Raw genomic sequence first — 16,812 nt, 5'->3', positions numbered from 1 at the left:
CGACTTTAACATTTATATCAGTCCCTACTATAGGTTGGATGTCATCATGAAAGTGTATAATAATGCTTAGGGAGCTATGACATGAAGAATATTAGCCACCATACCAAGGCACAAAAATTTGGCGTCATCCAACCACAAAAAGGAATGCAAAGGGTCGACCAAAATCATCCAGAATCAGGACTAAAATGGACATTAGGGAACGAGCACACCCACGAAATTGTTCATACTGTCGGGCCAGACAAAAAATCATTGTCCTCACAATCCAGGCATTAGAGGGTCCACATCCCATTATGGAGAATGATTAGTTAATTATTAGTATTAATGTTCAATGTAGTCATGATGTCAACTGTATTTCAGACTTTGTTATGCAAGACAATTATGTTAAAATTAAAAAAAATGTTTCATTCACTGATGTCAATGACTTTGTCCTCTATTAAAGTTAATTATTGTGTCTTCTGTCAAAAAAAGAAAAAGTTGACCCAAAAGAGAACAAAAACCACCATGGGGAGTGCTCTTGTTCCAGTTGGGAAGTATAGTTCAACTTTTTGTACAAATGACCATTTTTCTTCAAGTAATCGATTACAGGGTTCCTGTAATAGATTTCCCAAGGATGGTCATTTGTACAGAAAGTTCAACTATACTCCCCAGTTGGAACAATAGCACTCCCTAAGATGGTTTTTGCTCTATTTTTGTACAAGTTTTCCAATTTTTGATATGGGTGAGTCAGTTCAATGTTATTGGGTGTGTTCCCTGCACCAATGATGAGGTTAAGCCATTGGTTTCTTAAAAAAAATGTCCATTTATAAGGTGGTTTGCTCCAATTGAAGCGATGTGCATAATTAATGTTCCCTTTGAAGAAGACCGGGTAAATAGTTTAAAATATAAGTCAAAATTCGGTTTACTGAAAATCAATTCCAATATGCTTTTCCTATAAATGCTTAAAAAATAAAAGTTTTTATAAAAAATATTAAAATATAAAATTATAACCTAAGATTATAAAAAAAAATTAATTTGGAATTCAATTTTCCAGAAGCCGGATTCTAACCTAAGATTATTAAAATATATAACTCAGAATTCGGTTTAGAAACCGAATTCTGACCTAAAAGGAAAAGTGTGCTAGTTATGGAAATATAAATCACAGTATGTTATCCTCGAAAATTGTAAATCCAATATGTGTTATGTTAGAAAAAAGATCGTCAATTTAGCTTATCTAGTCGCGACTGTTAGTATAGGTGGACTTCAGAAGTTTAAACATTCATATCTTATGTATTTTTCATGTTTGGAAAAGCAAGATCTACGCGTGAATTTCTTTTTGTGTCTACTTTTTTAACTGGTTTTCTTGTGAAAAATTGTCATAAATGCTTGCATAAATTCATTTAATATGATTATTTTTATCTCAATATAATGATGGTATTTTTTTAAATAAAAAAATTCATTGCATTGTTTTGAATATTTTCAATTTGGTTTCATTTTTTTAAAATAAATATTGTTGTTTCTATCATACTAAATAGACATTTTAAAGAGTATAACCTAATCAGATTCATTAAGTCTCTTTGTTTTAGAGTAGTCTAAATCTATGTCTATTGAGACAATATGTACAAATAATAACTAATCTCGCCAGTTTAATATTATTATTAATTATTTTATTATTATTAACTACTTTATTATTACTTGAAGTAACACTAGTGCAAAAATAACATATAACGTCACATTCAATGTCCAACCACTGAATAGTCAACGATAAAAATGACCGGTGACATTTTTGTAAATAAATGCAATTGTAGAACGTCGAAGCCTCATTCAATTCGACGTTCTGTGATGGTAATTATTTAAATCAGTTCTGTAGGATCGTCTCAAGTAGGTCCTCGTATTGTAAATGTTCTCGATTAGGTTCCTTATTGTGAAAAATTGAATCAATTTAGACCTTACCATTAGTTTCATACTAACACCGTTAAAGGAGGTGACACGAGTCAGTTTGTGGTTTTTTTGAATTTTTTAATTATATTTTTATTATTTTTATTTTTATTTTTTATTTTTTTAAAAGTAAGCCACGTGTCAAACTAATAGTGTGCCACGTGGCAATGGTAGTGTGACATGGCACTGAAAGTGCCACATGTCATTGTCAGGCCACGTGTCATTGCATTAGTCTCAATTTGGTCCCTGTATTTTTATTATGTTGCAATTTGATCCCTGTATTTTTATTTTGTCTCAATTTAGTCTTAATTTTAAAAATTAAACAATGTTTTTCCTCCTTAAATTCAAACAAAATTTAAATTGTATATAAATCTTAACAAATATTTTTATCAAAGTTAATATTTTTAATAAATATTTTTAACAAGATTAAGTTTAATTATATTTATATTTACTTAATCATATAAATGTTAATTATGTTATTTAAATATATCTATAAGGGTTTAAAAAAGAGAGTGACATAACATGCTGGTGAATTTTTGTAGTGAAAGTTTCCATGGAAAATCATGAAAGAATTAATTACCGTTGTCACGAAAACTTTCTCCAATTTTTTATTGAAAAAAAAAGTGAAATTTCATATTAATAATTTGTTCAATGAGCTAACTCGTTTGAAAAATTCACACCACCATGGTATGTCACTTTTTATTAAACCCTTATAGGTATATTTAAATAACATAATTAACATTTATATGATTAAGTAAATATAAATATAATTAAACTTAATATTGTTAAAAATATTTATTAAAAATATCAATTTTAATAAAAATATTTGTTAAGATTTATATACAATATAAACTTTGTTTAAATTTGAGGAGGGAAAAATTGTTTAATTTTTAAAATTAAGACTAAATTGAGACAAAATAAAAATACATGGATCAAATTGAGACACAATAAAAATACAGGGACCAAATTGAGACTAATGCAATAACACGTGGCCTGACAATGACATGTGGCACTGTCAGTGCCATGTCACACTGCCATTGTCACGTGGCATACTATCAGTTTGACACGTGGCATTTTTAAATTTTACTTTTAAAAAATAAAATAAAAAATAAAAATAAAAATAATAAAAATATAATTCAAAAAAAATCACGAACTGACACGTGTCACCCCCTTTAACAGTGTTAGTATGGAACTAACGGCAAGGCCTAAATTGATTTAATTTTTCACAATAAGGGACCTAATCGAGAACATTTACAATACGAGGACCTACTTGAGACGATCCTACAAAAATAGGGATGTTTGAAATGATTAAACCTTCTTTTAAACCACCAATAGTACGTTGAATCTTGTAGGTGTTCGACGTAATATTTGTCACTAAGAAGCCAAAGAATTACTCTTTTTAATTTTTTTTTCTTTTTTCCTTTAAACAATAAATAATACGTCGAATTTTGTAAGGTCTTCAATGTATTATTTGTTAGCCATAAGCCAAAAAGTAAGTCCTTTTTAATTCTTTTTTTCTTTTTTTCTTTTAAGCCACATATAATACGTCGAATTTTGTAGGAGCTTCGACGTATTATTTGTCAGCAAAAAGTTTCCCCTTTTTAGTTTGAGCGGGATATTGAAAATTCATTCACTTTATCTTAGTGCGCGAGACCATCTTCTCTTCTCAAACTTTTCTCGAACGAAGTTTAACGACCATCACATGTAATCTTGCTTTCATTTGATACAAATGCATGTTAATTAACTACTTTATGTATAATTTTTGTTTGTTTTGATCGATTATTTTCGTGTTCTTGTTCTTCATAGGCGTATTATGCTTTCTCTCTTACTGGTGGAAACACTTTATTTCGACGAACCCACCTTTTGAAGGTTAGTTTTCGTTTTTGTTTTAAAGGAAACATTTACAAAATTACGCATTAAACATTCCATAAGAGAACATATGAAAAATATAGTTAGACTTTGTTAATCTTTGCCCAACAAGATTATCACCAGAACTCACAGACTTAAACTCTCATAAAAGGCGCCCAACGAGACCTATCTCACCTATCCATTATCATGTTAGTGAGCTCTTTAACTTTGATTTCACTCAGTGAGTATTTATTGCCCAACGAACACCAAGTTAGTAGTTCTCTAACTTTGACTTCACCCAATGAGTGTATTTTATTTCAACAAGTTTGCATAATTTTATTGAACATAATTTTGTAGATTTATGATAGTTTAGCCTTGCAATTTCAGTCCAACAACCAACACAGATGACCAAATCAAATAACACAACATTCAATGATTCAAATAACATTCTTTGCAATATGAATCAGGCAACATTCTCAATTTCATCATGTAATTCAACTAACCAATTTTTAATCCTAATGTCAATTCCAGTCACAAATTCTTTTTCTTACAGGTAAAACACCATACAAGTATACAATTATCAATATATCAATCACATGAAAATTGCGCAATTAGTTTTCCTTATCTAAAAGACAAACTAGATTGATAAAAAAATCCTTCAAACACTTTCATACACACAGAATGCTCTATCTGTCCCTATAAACAACACAAACACGATATGGACACATCATTAGGTTTATTGATTAACATAGATTAGTAAAGAAAACTCAAACATTACATGCAAGCCAAAAAGACCACACACAAAGAAAAAACGAACGGATCAAGAAAATGGACAAAAAAATCAACTTACTCTGTTGAAGAAACTAGTAAGACAAAAGTGAAGAAATCGTCGCAAGAATCATCCTAGTGATTTGCGATTTTAAAATAAATGAACAAACGGTTAAAAAACATAGAGGAAAGGAATAGAACTATAACGGAAAGAGTTTTATAAAAATGATATGTTTTAAAATAATAAAACTCGTCTATAAAAACTGTATTTATATCTTAGATTTTTAATATTAAAATAATTGAATCTCAATACCACATATTATTGTTTTTAAATCGTTGTTAATAATTTTAGTTGGAACGTAAATTGTTATTATTTTTTACTTTATTAATTAGAGTTCTTCCTGTCAATGTTAAGAGTATTATTTTTGTATATGTAAAAATAAGATTCTCACACCAAATATTTGTTATAGAATTTTTGTACTTATGTAATGATTTTTTCATCATTAATATAGATGTTATTTTTTTTCTGTAGTTAGGATTTATTTTCTAATGTTAATTAACTTTTGGGCCAGTAATAATAACTAGAATTACTTCTTTTTATCAATGTTAATTAAGAAAAAAATTCGACCAACATTAATAAAAAAAATTGTCTAAAACCCCAACTGTCAACATTGTGAACAGAACTGTGATAGATATCAGTTAAATTATCATAGTTGAACTCAACATCAATTGAATTCTTTATTTATAAATATCAGATGAAAAAATCTTAGACAAATTTTGACAAAAAAAAAATATATAACATTAATCAAAATTGATTAAAAAAATTATTAATATTAAAATTTTAACAATTATTAGATATCAAAATAATCTTTTGAATTTTATAATATTCGAAACATTTTATTTAAATAAATTTTTTATCCATGTAAAATATTTAAAATAAAATCAATTCAAAATTAATATATTCAAATATTTTAAAAATAATAAAATTTGCTAGTGAGATATTTCCTTTATTTATAGCTGGACAATAATCAGTAGAGTTAGTAGTTCAGGTAAGTAGACAAATGTACATTTTATATTGATTTAGGCTTTATTTACTTTTTACACCCCTGAAATGTCCTTGGACAAACATCCTTAAATTATTAATTTGTAATGGAAAATTTTGCTTCATTTAAAAACAAAGTTAATAATTTAAGATTCGAATATAGAATTAACACGTAATATTAATATCACTGTCACATGAAACGATAAAATTGAAAAAGAAAACAAGATAATCAAATTAAATAATCGAAATCAAAATCAAGTGAAAAGAAGATTTTAGCTTATTTTTTATTAATCAAGTTAGATGAGGGAAAACAAAAAGTTTATTCTCACTATAAATTTGACCCCTCTTTTTAAAGAATTTTTTTTAAGTGATACTAAAGTAAATCTCTTTCAACAAAATATTAGATTCGAGATTATTTTTCTTAATTTTATTATTTTAGATTGTCCACTTTATAATATAATTTTAAGAAAATAATTATTTAATTTATAAATCACGATTAAGATAATAATTACAAACTCCAAAAAAACAAAACAATATTCAGAATGCATTACTGCATGTAGATGTTCCCAAATATGTAATCTGGGAAGTTTTCAATGTCTTCCAATATAGATGAGATTTTAAATTTAAATAATAGACAAAAATATTTTAGTAAATGCAATATAGCTATAAAGTGAAAAAAAAACAAGGAAGAAAAAGTTTCCCAATTTCATATAAAGCTTTTAGTTTCTGCACACTCACAATTTCCTTACACACCCCCAAATTTTCGAAATTATATTTTATTTTTGTAAAAATAACTTATGAATTACGTTTTTTTTGGAGATTTTTGGAATAAGATTTATGGAACGAGATTTTTGGAATAAGATTTTTGAATTAAAATTTTCAAAAGAGTTGAAATATATTTTGAAAGCCATAGAATTTTTAAATATTTCCAAAACACCTACAATACCTTTTGAAAAGAGTTTTTCGAAACACTTCATATGAAATGCATTTCAGAAAAAGTTCTTTGAAGGCTTTTGCTTTTCTTTTTTTTTTTGCTTTTTTTCTCTTCTTCATCCTCTGCAGCGCTTTATGGGGTGCTAGAAGCAATATTCTTCATATGAAAAGAAAGCCTAAAAGCCCAAAATATTAACATTCCAAAGCCCAATAGTATTTTGCAGTTATTGATAGATGCATTGTTTTTTCATAAGGCAATAGTGTTAGATATTTTTCTCTCATTTTACCAAAGTCTTAAACGATACCGTTTAGTCTTCTTGCTTTTAAACCCTATTCTCGAATACTCAGTGTTGCGTCTCTGCATCTTGCCTCTGTCGGAGCCCTATCTCCACACGACGCCGCAGCAGCAGCAGTAGGAGGTAGGTTTTCGCTCATCCACCACCGTCGCACGGAAAACACGTTTCCTTTCCTCAACACTCCGATTTATCGGAACACATCACAAATAGATTATTTTATTGTATTGTATCAATCAGTGTTTGAATCAGTATTTGCCTGTGCGCCAGCAGAAGAAGTAAGAATTTGGAATCGAATCCGACGTGTGGAGAAAAATGGCTGATTACGACCTTACCCCTCGGATGGCGCCGAACCTCGACAGGCATTTGGTGTTCCCTCTCCTGGAGTTTCTGCAGGAGCGCCAGCTATACGACGATGACCTCATCCTGAAGGCGAAGATCGACCTCCTCAACAACACCAACATGGTTGATTACGCCATGGACATCCACAAGAGTCTCTACCACACCGAGGATGTTCCTCATGACATGGTTGAGCGCCGAGCCGAGGTTGTCGCCCGCCTCAAGTCCCTCGAGGAGGCCGCCGCGCCCCTCGTCTCCTTCCTCCAGAACGCTGCCGCCGTGCAGGAGCTTCGTGCTGACAAGCAGTATAACCTCCAGATGCTCAATGAGCGATATCAGGTTTGAAGCAAAATAATAATCAGTCCTCACATGGCTAGATATTCCTATGAGAGTGTTGCATGGCAATTGGGTTTTAAACGTCGCTTTAGTTAGTGGTGTTTGGAAAAGAATTGGAGTTGGTGGATTAGGATTGGAATGTTGAGAACAAATTGATAACTTTAGGTAAGCTTTGGCTGGTAGTGGTAGGATAGGATATAATAGTTGCTCTAAAGGTTTTTAGTGATTTTATTATGCTAGTAAGGTTTAGAATTGCCCCTTGTTAATGAGGATACGAAGCTGTCGCGAAACAGTCGAATATTTTTTTTATAACAATTGACATGCCTTTGATTACATAGAGTTTGGATAAAATGTGTTGATTTTTTTTGAAGGATTTTATTGCTTGTCGGGTTTGGTATACTAGGACTGGAGTCTTTGTACAAGAATTATAAGGTTATTTTTAGCAGCTTTGGATGGTGGGATAGGAGTACTAGATACCCAAAAGGTTCTTTAGACTACTAAGCTTTAGAAAATTATTTAAGGTAACTGACTACACTTTTTTTAATAATTTCTCTCTTATAAGCTTTTGATAGAGATTGTATATTGGTAATGTGATTGCTTTGATTGTTTCCTAATCTTATTTAAGCATTTTGTTTTCTTAGTTGTTTGCTGTTATATTTAGTGGTTCTTAAAAGATTTGTTTCAGTTTTGAAGTTTGAATTTTGTTGTTTTGCTGACTGCTTAAATTATGTGTTTGTTGGAACAGATTGGTCCTGCACAAATAGAGGCACTTTACCAATATGCCAAGTTTCAGTTTGAGTGTGGGAACTACTCTGGTGCTGCTGACTATCTTTATCAGTACAGAGCTTTGTGCACAAATAGTGAGAGGAGCTTGAGTGCATTGTGGGGGAAGCTGGCAGCTGAAATTTTGATGCAGAACTGGGACATTGCTCTTGAAGAGCTCAATCGCTTGAAGGAAATCATTGACTCAAAGGTTGTTCTCTTTTGTCAGTTGATTTTTGAAGTGGATACATGTACTTGTTTGTTATGCTTATTATATTAATACAAATTCGAGAACTTTGTTGCAGAGTTTTGCATCGCCTTTGAACCAGGTGCAGAGCAGAATATGGCTGATGCATTGGAGTCTATTCATCTTTTTTAATCATGACAATGGAAGAACACAAATAATTGATCTGTTCAATCAGGACAAGTATGTCACACCTATCCTTTCTTAGGATACTGTAGATTTACTTTTATTGTTAATCCTTGTCAAACTGATCAATTATTTCCTTTCTTTGGGGATGGTTTATGGCTGTCTCTTCTGGGCTTAGTATTTGCGGTGTTGCTTCATCTAAATATGATATAATTTTCAGGTATCTAAATGCTATCCAAACTAGTGCCCCACACCTTTTACGATACTTGGCCACAGCATTCATTGTTAACAAGAGAAGGAGGCCACAATTCAAAGACTTTATTAAAGTTATTCAACAAGAGCAGCATTCATATAAAGATCCCATCACTGAGTTTTTGGCTTGTGTTTACGTCAACTATGACTTTGATGGGGCACAGAAGAAGATGAGGGAATGTGAAGAAGTAAGCTTGTTTTTTTTTCTTTTGCTAGATAACATATATCAACTATAGGAATGATGTAACTCAAGTGGCTTGTTCAGTTTCCCTTTTTTCATATATGTCCATGATACCTGTATTCATGTGGCTTGATTATATTATACTTACTCATTTTTAAATTGCAGGTAATTCTCAATGATCCCTTCCTTGGGAAAAGGGTTGAAGAAAGCAACTTTTCAACTGTACCACTGAGGGATGAGTTCCTTGAAAATGCTAGGCTATTTATCTTTGAGACATACTGTAGAATACATCAACGTATTGACATGGGGTATGCACTTTTCTAGTATAAGAAGTCATAGCTATCTATCTGGCTTTATAATTTTTCCAATATGCAATAACTTTGCACCTGTGAAAACACAATGTAGCTCTGCCATTGATCTTTTGTTCCTCTTATTTTGTGGCCTTGAAAGGTTTTACTCTAGGTCTTGACTGTATTTCCCAAATTTATATCTTTTTTGTTATATGATGTTATGTTTTATTATATACGGTTTCCTGTGGTCTACTTTTCATGTTACGCACCTAAATGACATATTGGGGATCTGTAACCAAAATTATAAGATAGGGTTGCTCACTTGTGATATTTTTCAGAGTGCTTGCTGAGAAGTTAAATCTGAATTATGAGGAGGCTGAGAGATGGATTGTTAATCTCATCCGTAGCTCAAAGCTTGATGCGAAAATTGACTCTCACACTGGAACCGTTATCATGGAGCCTAATCATCCAAACGTGTAAGTTAACATTGATCACTAATTTGAGAGACAAGGGCTTTTCTTGGTTATTCATGTATTATACTTTTCTGCCTCAGTCATGTTGACTCTTTTATCTACATGTGTGTCAGTTTTTATGGCCATTGATCTTTAATTACTACCTCCGCAGGTATGAGCAACTGATAGACCATACCAAGGCCCTTAACGGGCGCACCTACAAATTGGTTAGTCAACTTCTGGAGCATGCACAAGGTCAAGCAGCCCGATAACTCTGTAGGTAGATCGATGAGAGAGTATTTGTTTTATCTTTCCGGATGCATCATTTTGTTTTTGGTTTTATTTATTTTGGATTTAGAATTCAAATTTGTGGGCTATATACCTCTTGGAGTAGGTTCTCCTGATGTTACTTGTGGATCCAAACAACTAGTATTGATAACCATTTTGGTTAAAACGTTTGCCATTAACTTCCTCACTTATCATCGCAGCTGCAGAAGTCAGTTTTTCCTTTTCATTTCATTTGTCTCTTCCTAATATCTGCTGAGTAAACCATCTCCCTAATGTTTCACGAAGTCAATCTTAAACATGTGAAATTATATAAGCAGATCCAAAAATATTAGAAATCATGTGCATTGTTCAAATGTTTAAAAAATGGACGTAGTGACTAAATTGATGGATATTGAATATTTCATGGATTACATGTGTAATTCTAGTACTTTAGACACTGTAGAAGCAGAGTAATACTTGAGGGATCAAATTGATTGTTGATTACGTGTATTAGCTAACTTTCATATTTTATTCCTCATCATCTTTATTTTTCAAATTTTGTAAATATTATGAATCCATTAAATTTGTATGAGAGGATGTTGTGTAGAAAAGATCAACGTTGTTTTTTGTTAACTTGTTTTGTATTTATATTTTTCATATATTATATTATCACTAAATAGAATTGGTAAATTACGTTGAATGATGAAAATTGAGTTTAAATAGATAATTAAACTTTATATATAACTTCGGCTTTGCAAACATTTTTCTTGCTGTTTAGTTTGAAATGGGTGCTCTAAGACAAAAGATAAATGTTTTACATTTGTGTTTTGTTGGGATTCCTATGAAGTTCAAAGAAATAGCATGATATATGCACAAAATTATAATATTCATATAACAACTTTAAATGAATAAAGATGTTAAATATACAATATTTTATATTTATGAAAAATGGTTTACTTTGTGATATAACGTTATTTTTAACTATTTGATATTGTTTAAATTATTCAAATTTAATTTAGAAATAAAGATGAAAAGATAAATTAAAAGTGTTAATAATTAAAAGATATAGCATATAGATAGATTCAATACTAGAGAAACATGCCGTAAAATTCTAATTGTTAAACTAATTAAAATAATAAATTGAAAATATATTTGAAAGGAAAGTTTTAAAACAAAATTAAATGTTTAAATATAGAATAAAGATATGAAATTTAATGATAATGAATCTAATTTATTCAGAATCATCTCATTCAAAATAGTTTCTGAACCTTTCTCTCAGATGACCAATTCATATTTCTGATATTATGTAAATATCATGCATTCAAGGACAACTAGCAAATTTTATTTTGAAAGAAAACATTGAATAATACACAAAGACGTTTTGTTATTGCCTCTTGAGTTTTACAAGATATCCTTCATATACATACATACATATATATATATATATATGTATATATATATATATATGTATATATATATATATATATGTATATATATATATATGTATGTATATATATATATGTATGTATATATATATATGTATGTATGTATATATATATATATGTATGTATATATATATATATATATATATATATATATATATATATATATAACACAATATGATATTATTCCCTCACATAACTTTTCTTTGTTTCAGAAAATATGTGGTTGATGATGCTTGATTACCTTCTTTTATTTGACTTTATTTTTGTGATTGAATTTCATGTTTTATTTTACTTTATTTTATTTGGTTTTACTTTTATGACTAAATTTCATGCACATTTATTTAGACATTTCAATGATTATTTTGTTCACAAGTGAATTGTATTATAAAGTATTTAAATTGTGATACTTTTAGAATTAAAATACTTTCATATTCATGGTTTCAATTAAAATTGATGTCCATAAAAGATTGTACAATTGGAAATTAAACATAAATTAGAAACTCAATATTATTTGAGTAACAAAGAGTAAAATGTACAATTTATAAGTATAAATGTCAATATGTTTATTACCTTAATAGTTTTTTTTTTAAATTTTTTAGTACTCAATCTCTTTAGAATCTCTTTTCAAAGAACTCATAAACGGTAGAACGAACAATTTATTTTAACGACTATCTTAATCATATTATAAAGTAGGTGAAAATTTATATAATTTGAAGATTTCTCCTAGCAAAAGTTTTCCAAATGTGTCTCATTATAAAATGATAGTACAAAAGAAAAATCATATTTGTGGTTAAAAAAAAATTCACCTCAAAAGAGATGTGTTCTAATATAAAAAAAAAACTAACACTTGAAAAAATATCCTTAGAAATTTAAAACGACTTGAAAATCTCATATTAAATAAGAATAAATAAAATAAATAGGTTTAATAGTCAATTTTTTCCTTAGTTTCGTTGAAAAATCTCAATTTAGTCGTTTTAAAAGTGTTTTGAAATAAATTCTCATTTTTAAAATTTTGAGTCAAATTAGTCCCTTCTTCCGTTAAATATAAACCAACGGCGTTAAGGATTTGATTATTTGGCAGTAAACAATGGTAACATTATTTTATAAATATATTTCTCTCATTCATTTTCCTTAATACAAATTCCTAGGTGCGTGGAATAGTGTGCCACTTTGGACCATTTATACTTCTCATACTATTCTAATTTCACTTCCCAATAACTCATTTCTCCAATAACTTTTGCTTTTATTAAATATTTATCGTTCATAATATTAAATAATTTAATCTTTTTGTAAATATATATTATTTTAAGGGTTAAATATGTTTTTAGTCCCTAAACTATTGGTTGTTTCTGGTTTTCCTTCCTCTTTCAAAATAAGGTACAATTTGATTCTTATTCTTTTCGAAACTTTGGTTTTAGTCCTCGAAGCTTTGGTTTTAGTCCTCATTTTGTTGACTAATTGAGGACCAAATTTTTACTAAAACCAAAGTTTCGAGGACTAAAACCAAAGTTTCGAGGACTAAAACCAAAGTTTCTAAAAGAATGAGAACCAAATTGTACCTTATTTTGAAAGAGGGACGAAAACCAGAAACGGCCAATAGTTTAGGAACTAAAAACATATTTAACTCTTATTTTAATTAATAATAAAAAAGATAATGAATGTTATTAAAATCAGATAAAAAAAAGATTTTGTTTATTATTCCTGTTCTTGATTTTAAATTGTTCTTTCTCTTTTCAAACATATTTATTACTTTTTGTCCTGCTACCCTTATAATAAATTTATTTATTTAATTTAGACATGTATTTAATGTATTAGAAGAAGAAAAATGTGTAAGAGAAAAAATTATACTATTTTATTAGAGTGGTTTTTTATTATATTTATAAAAACAACTTTGAATTACACATAAAATAAGTTGGTAAAATATTACTTAATAATAAAGTCATAAAAAAAGTAATACTAATGATTATAAATAAAATTAATTTTAATTATTTAAGTCTTCATTACATACATCTAGTAATGTAAATTTATTTTTTTAAATATGAAATTAAATGATGAATTCTAACTTCAACTTATATTTATTTAAAAAAATTATTTTTTCTTTCAAAACATTTAATAGCAACAAATTAACTTAAGTCAAACGTCTCTTAAACGTCTCCTAAAATAATTTTTTTACCGTTTGAAACCAAAATATATAAAAACAATTTCTATCACAATGCAATAGACATTACAAGAAATAAATATGTGCAAGTAAATAAACGGGCCACATTAATTTTTGTGTACGAAAGGGACAAACAACATTTTGATACAAAATAATTGCCAATAGAAAGTAAAGAAGAGTATGCAAAAAAATAGAAGAAAAGTAGAAGAACATTTTGATACAAAATAATTGCCAATGGAAAGTAAAGAAGAGTATGCAAAAAAATAGAATAAAAGTAGAAGAGAGAGTATTTAAAGTAGAAGAAAAGTAGAAGAGAAAAAAAAACTGACAAAAACCTGCATTGCACAGAAAAAAATAGAAGAAAAGTAGAAGAGAGAGAAAAATAGTTAACGCCGTTTGTATGGATTTAACGGGAGGGATTTCATTGATGCAAATTTTATTAAATGAGGACATAAATTTTATTAAATGAGGACATAATTGGCGCATTTTTTAAAAGATAGACTAATTTGACATTTTCAAGCGAAACTTAGAAAAAAAATGATATTAAACCAAATAAATAATATATACTATATAATATATTATCTCAAAATTTTAAATTAAATATAATGTATTGATCTCTTATATAAATTTGTTCACTTAAATATAATAAATTTGAATACTATATATCTTTGATGATAAACAATTCTAAAGAAAACAAAGATTCTCTCTTGAGAAATCAGTAGTAAATCACCAACAATTGCATTATTACATGAAACCTCACTGCACATAAAACTTATTAAGTATTGATGACAGACAATTACATATGATAACAGAAGCAACCCCATATAAAGAAAAACTGAATTCCAATACAAACAACATGAACGAATTATAAACTAAGAAGATTTATTGGATGCCAAGGAACGAGTATAGTTGATGCCAAAGCTGAAATATTCAACAACACTTTGTCTAGATGGAATGCAATCTTTGACAGGTGAAGTCTGAATGAAGTTTTGAGTCCATTGATGAAGAGAAGGGAATCTCTGTGCATTGAGAAGTTCCATCTCTCCAAGCTCTTCAAGAACACTGAGCCAATGAGACAACCATCCAGCTGCTATATCAAGATAACCAATCTTCTCTCCTCCAAAATACTTCTTCCCTTCAATTTCTTTTTCAAGAAATCTCAGTGACTCCAATGCACCCTCCACAGCCTTTTCCTTCTCTTCTCCTTCAGCCACAGCTGCTCCCCACACACCATACAAACACTGTTTCCAAAAAAACTACCTTCATCACACACTTTTTCATCATCTTCTCAGCATCACAATCAATCTAAATCCTATCATTTATAATCTCAAATTTTCTCCAACTTCTAAATTACACATACATAGCACTAAACAAATGCAAGAAAGTCTATGAAACTGTGTTTTTCACAGCAGATCTTTAACTATGTGATGTCTTCATTAAAACTAGTTTTAGTTTATAAAGTCTTAAAACATTCATCAAAATTTTATACCATTTGATCTTCAAATTTTTTAAAAATTAAATATAATTCTTCTAAACCAACTAGTATAATTTTGATGTGTTATACTCTACTCAAGACTAAAGTTGGAACAGTTTACACCATTTCATTCATTCATTTATTGTAAAAATTACATTTTCACATCACATTTAACCTTATAAAATTAAAACTTCAGTTTTCAATAAAGTCAAAAACAAAGAACAGTCAGAGAACAAATTCACCCTGTTTCAGAGATACCATAACCAAAATGAAACTATAAATTTAGACCAGATCTTGAACAAATTGAAACTCACTTCAGTCTCAGAATCAACTCTCATACGTTGTAAGTTATATGGTGAAATGAAATGAAATAAGGAAAAGGGTAATGAAAAGGTTGAATGATATTGTACCTTCTCATCAATAAACCTGGCCCAGAAGCGAGCATGTGCTCTCTGATAAGGATCAAGAGGTAGCAGAGGGTTGTTCTTCCAGGTCTCATCTATGTATTCAAGGATCACAAGTGATTCGGCAATTGTTTTCTCATTGTGAAGAAAGACTGGAACTTTCTTATGAACAGGGTTAGATTGAAGAAGCAAAGGACTCTTATTTGCCAAATCTTCTTTCAAGTATTCATATTCCACACCCTTTATCCTTAATGCCCACTCAATCCTTGCACAGGGGAAGCTTTCATGGGTAGCAATCAGCTTCACTTCTTCTCCCATTCTTTTGCCAAATCTTCAAAACCCTTCGCTTCAAATCTCATCTTTTTCACCCTTTTATACTCATCACCATTCTTTTATTTTATTTCCTTCCAAAATTCAATATTCACATTCACTCACAAGCCAAGTCAAACCAAATTATCACATCAATAAACAAACTTTTCCCTAAGCCATTTTACCATAGTAAAACCAGAAAAAAAAAGTTAGGTTTTTTCATAAGATATGTTTGTTAAATTTTTATTTTTAGATTTTACATTAAATTAAACTTATTTTATGTTTTTCTTCTTGCCCTTTTTTTTCCTTCTAAAATTGTTTATAGAGAAATTTGTTTGATCATAGATGAACTTGAAAAACTGGGACTTGGTAGCAGGTAGTCTTTCAAGTTTATTTCAATTTGTTTAGATTTTTTTTATTTAAATTTATTTTAATCTATTAAGTGTTTAATTTTTTATAGTTTTAGTTTATTTAATGTCATTTAATTATTATATTAAATAGGTTTAATTATTATATTAAGAAGGTGATAGGATATATTGATTTGTTATTTTGATTATTTATCTTTATCTATTAGGAAACGTAATAAAAACTAGGTCTCATCAGGGTGTAAATACGAAAGTGATTGAATATGATGTTGTTATATAATATATTTTTGGTCCGAATAATAAAAATCACTCATTATCTTATATTAACCTAATATTGTCCACATAGCTTATATTTCTTAGAAAAATAAATAAAATGATGACATAAAATAAAAATCATGTAAAAATATTAAATAACAAAGACTTATTATTCGATATAAAAAATATTTAATAAAATCTCAGATAAAAGTACTAAATCTACAAAAGACTTGAAACGTAAGCACCTTTAAAGGGTGAAAATGTTCACTCAAAAATTTTGTATATATTATTCCTGTGTTGTTTTAGAAGAATATATGGAAAATAAGCATTTGTCCAAATTTGACCAGGTGTGAAT

General features: G+C 29.0%; 2 protein-coding genes across 3 annotated transcripts; one reads left to right on the top strand and one right to left on the bottom strand.

Annotated features, from left to right (window-relative positions):
* The first annotated feature begins 6,767 nt into the window (after positions 1–6,767).
* LOC108326516 (eukaryotic translation initiation factor 3 subunit E) lies at positions 6,768–10,294 on the top strand. 2 transcript variants are annotated; one of them, XM_017560067.2, is made up of 8 exons: positions 6,768–6,924; positions 7,072–7,476; positions 8,219–8,446; positions 8,541–8,662; positions 8,826–9,045; positions 9,204–9,346; positions 9,667–9,804; positions 9,953–10,294. In XM_017560067.2, exons 2-8 carry the CDS (start codon positions 7,114–7,116, stop codon positions 10,050–10,052), a joined length of 1,314 nt encoding a protein of 437 aa, XP_017415556.1. In that variant the 5' UTR covers positions 6,768–6,924; positions 7,072–7,113; the 3' UTR covers positions 10,053–10,294. The 2 variants fall into 2 exon arrangements, with proteins under 2 accessions (XP_017415556.1, XP_017415557.1); XM_017560068.2 differs by having other exon boundaries at positions 6,785–6,924; positions 7,069–7,476.
* Positions 10,295–14,336: 4,042 nt separating this feature from the next.
* On the bottom strand, positions 14,337–15,900 carry LOC108325270 (probable glutathione S-transferase). Its single transcript, XM_017558316.2, has 2 exons — positions 15,535–15,900; positions 14,337–14,891 (listed from the first exon to the last, which is right to left on the bottom strand). Exons 1-2 carry the CDS (start codon positions 15,844–15,846, stop codon positions 14,523–14,525), a joined length of 681 nt encoding a protein of 226 aa, XP_017413805.1. The 5' UTR covers positions 15,847–15,900; the 3' UTR covers positions 14,337–14,522.
* Positions 15,901–16,812: the final 912 nt, after the last annotated feature.

Source organism: Vigna angularis, chromosome 3 (genome assembly GCF_016808095.1).
Source record: "Vigna angularis cultivar LongXiaoDou No.4 chromosome 3, ASM1680809v1, whole genome shotgun sequence".
NCBI lineage: Eukaryota > Viridiplantae > Streptophyta > Magnoliopsida > Fabales > Fabaceae > Vigna > Vigna angularis.
Note: the sequence above shows the minus strand (reverse complement) of the source record. Positions and strands in the feature narration are given on the sequence as shown.

Excerpts from the sequence above, each read along its gene's own strand:
- LOC108325270 (XM_017558316.2), bottom strand. The coding sequence starts at position 15,846 with ATGGGAGAAGAAGTGAAGCTGATTGCTACCCATGAAAGCTTCCCCTGT. Across the intron at positions 14,892-15,534 it reads CCAGGTTTATTGATGAGAAG|TGTTTGTATGGTGTGTGGGG; the intron begins GTACAATATCAT and ends TTTTGGAAACAG.
- LOC108326516 (XM_017560067.2), top strand. The coding sequence starts at position 7,114 with ATGGCTGATTACGACCTTACCCCTCGGATGGCGCCGAACCTCGACAGG. Across the intron at positions 7,477-8,218 it reads TGCTCAATGAGCGATATCAG|ATTGGTCCTGCACAAATAGA; the intron begins GTTTGAAGCAAA and ends TTGTTGGAACAG. Across the intron at positions 9,046-9,203 it reads AGATGAGGGAATGTGAAGAA|GTAATTCTCAATGATCCCTT; the intron begins GTAAGCTTGTTT and ends TTTAAATTGCAG.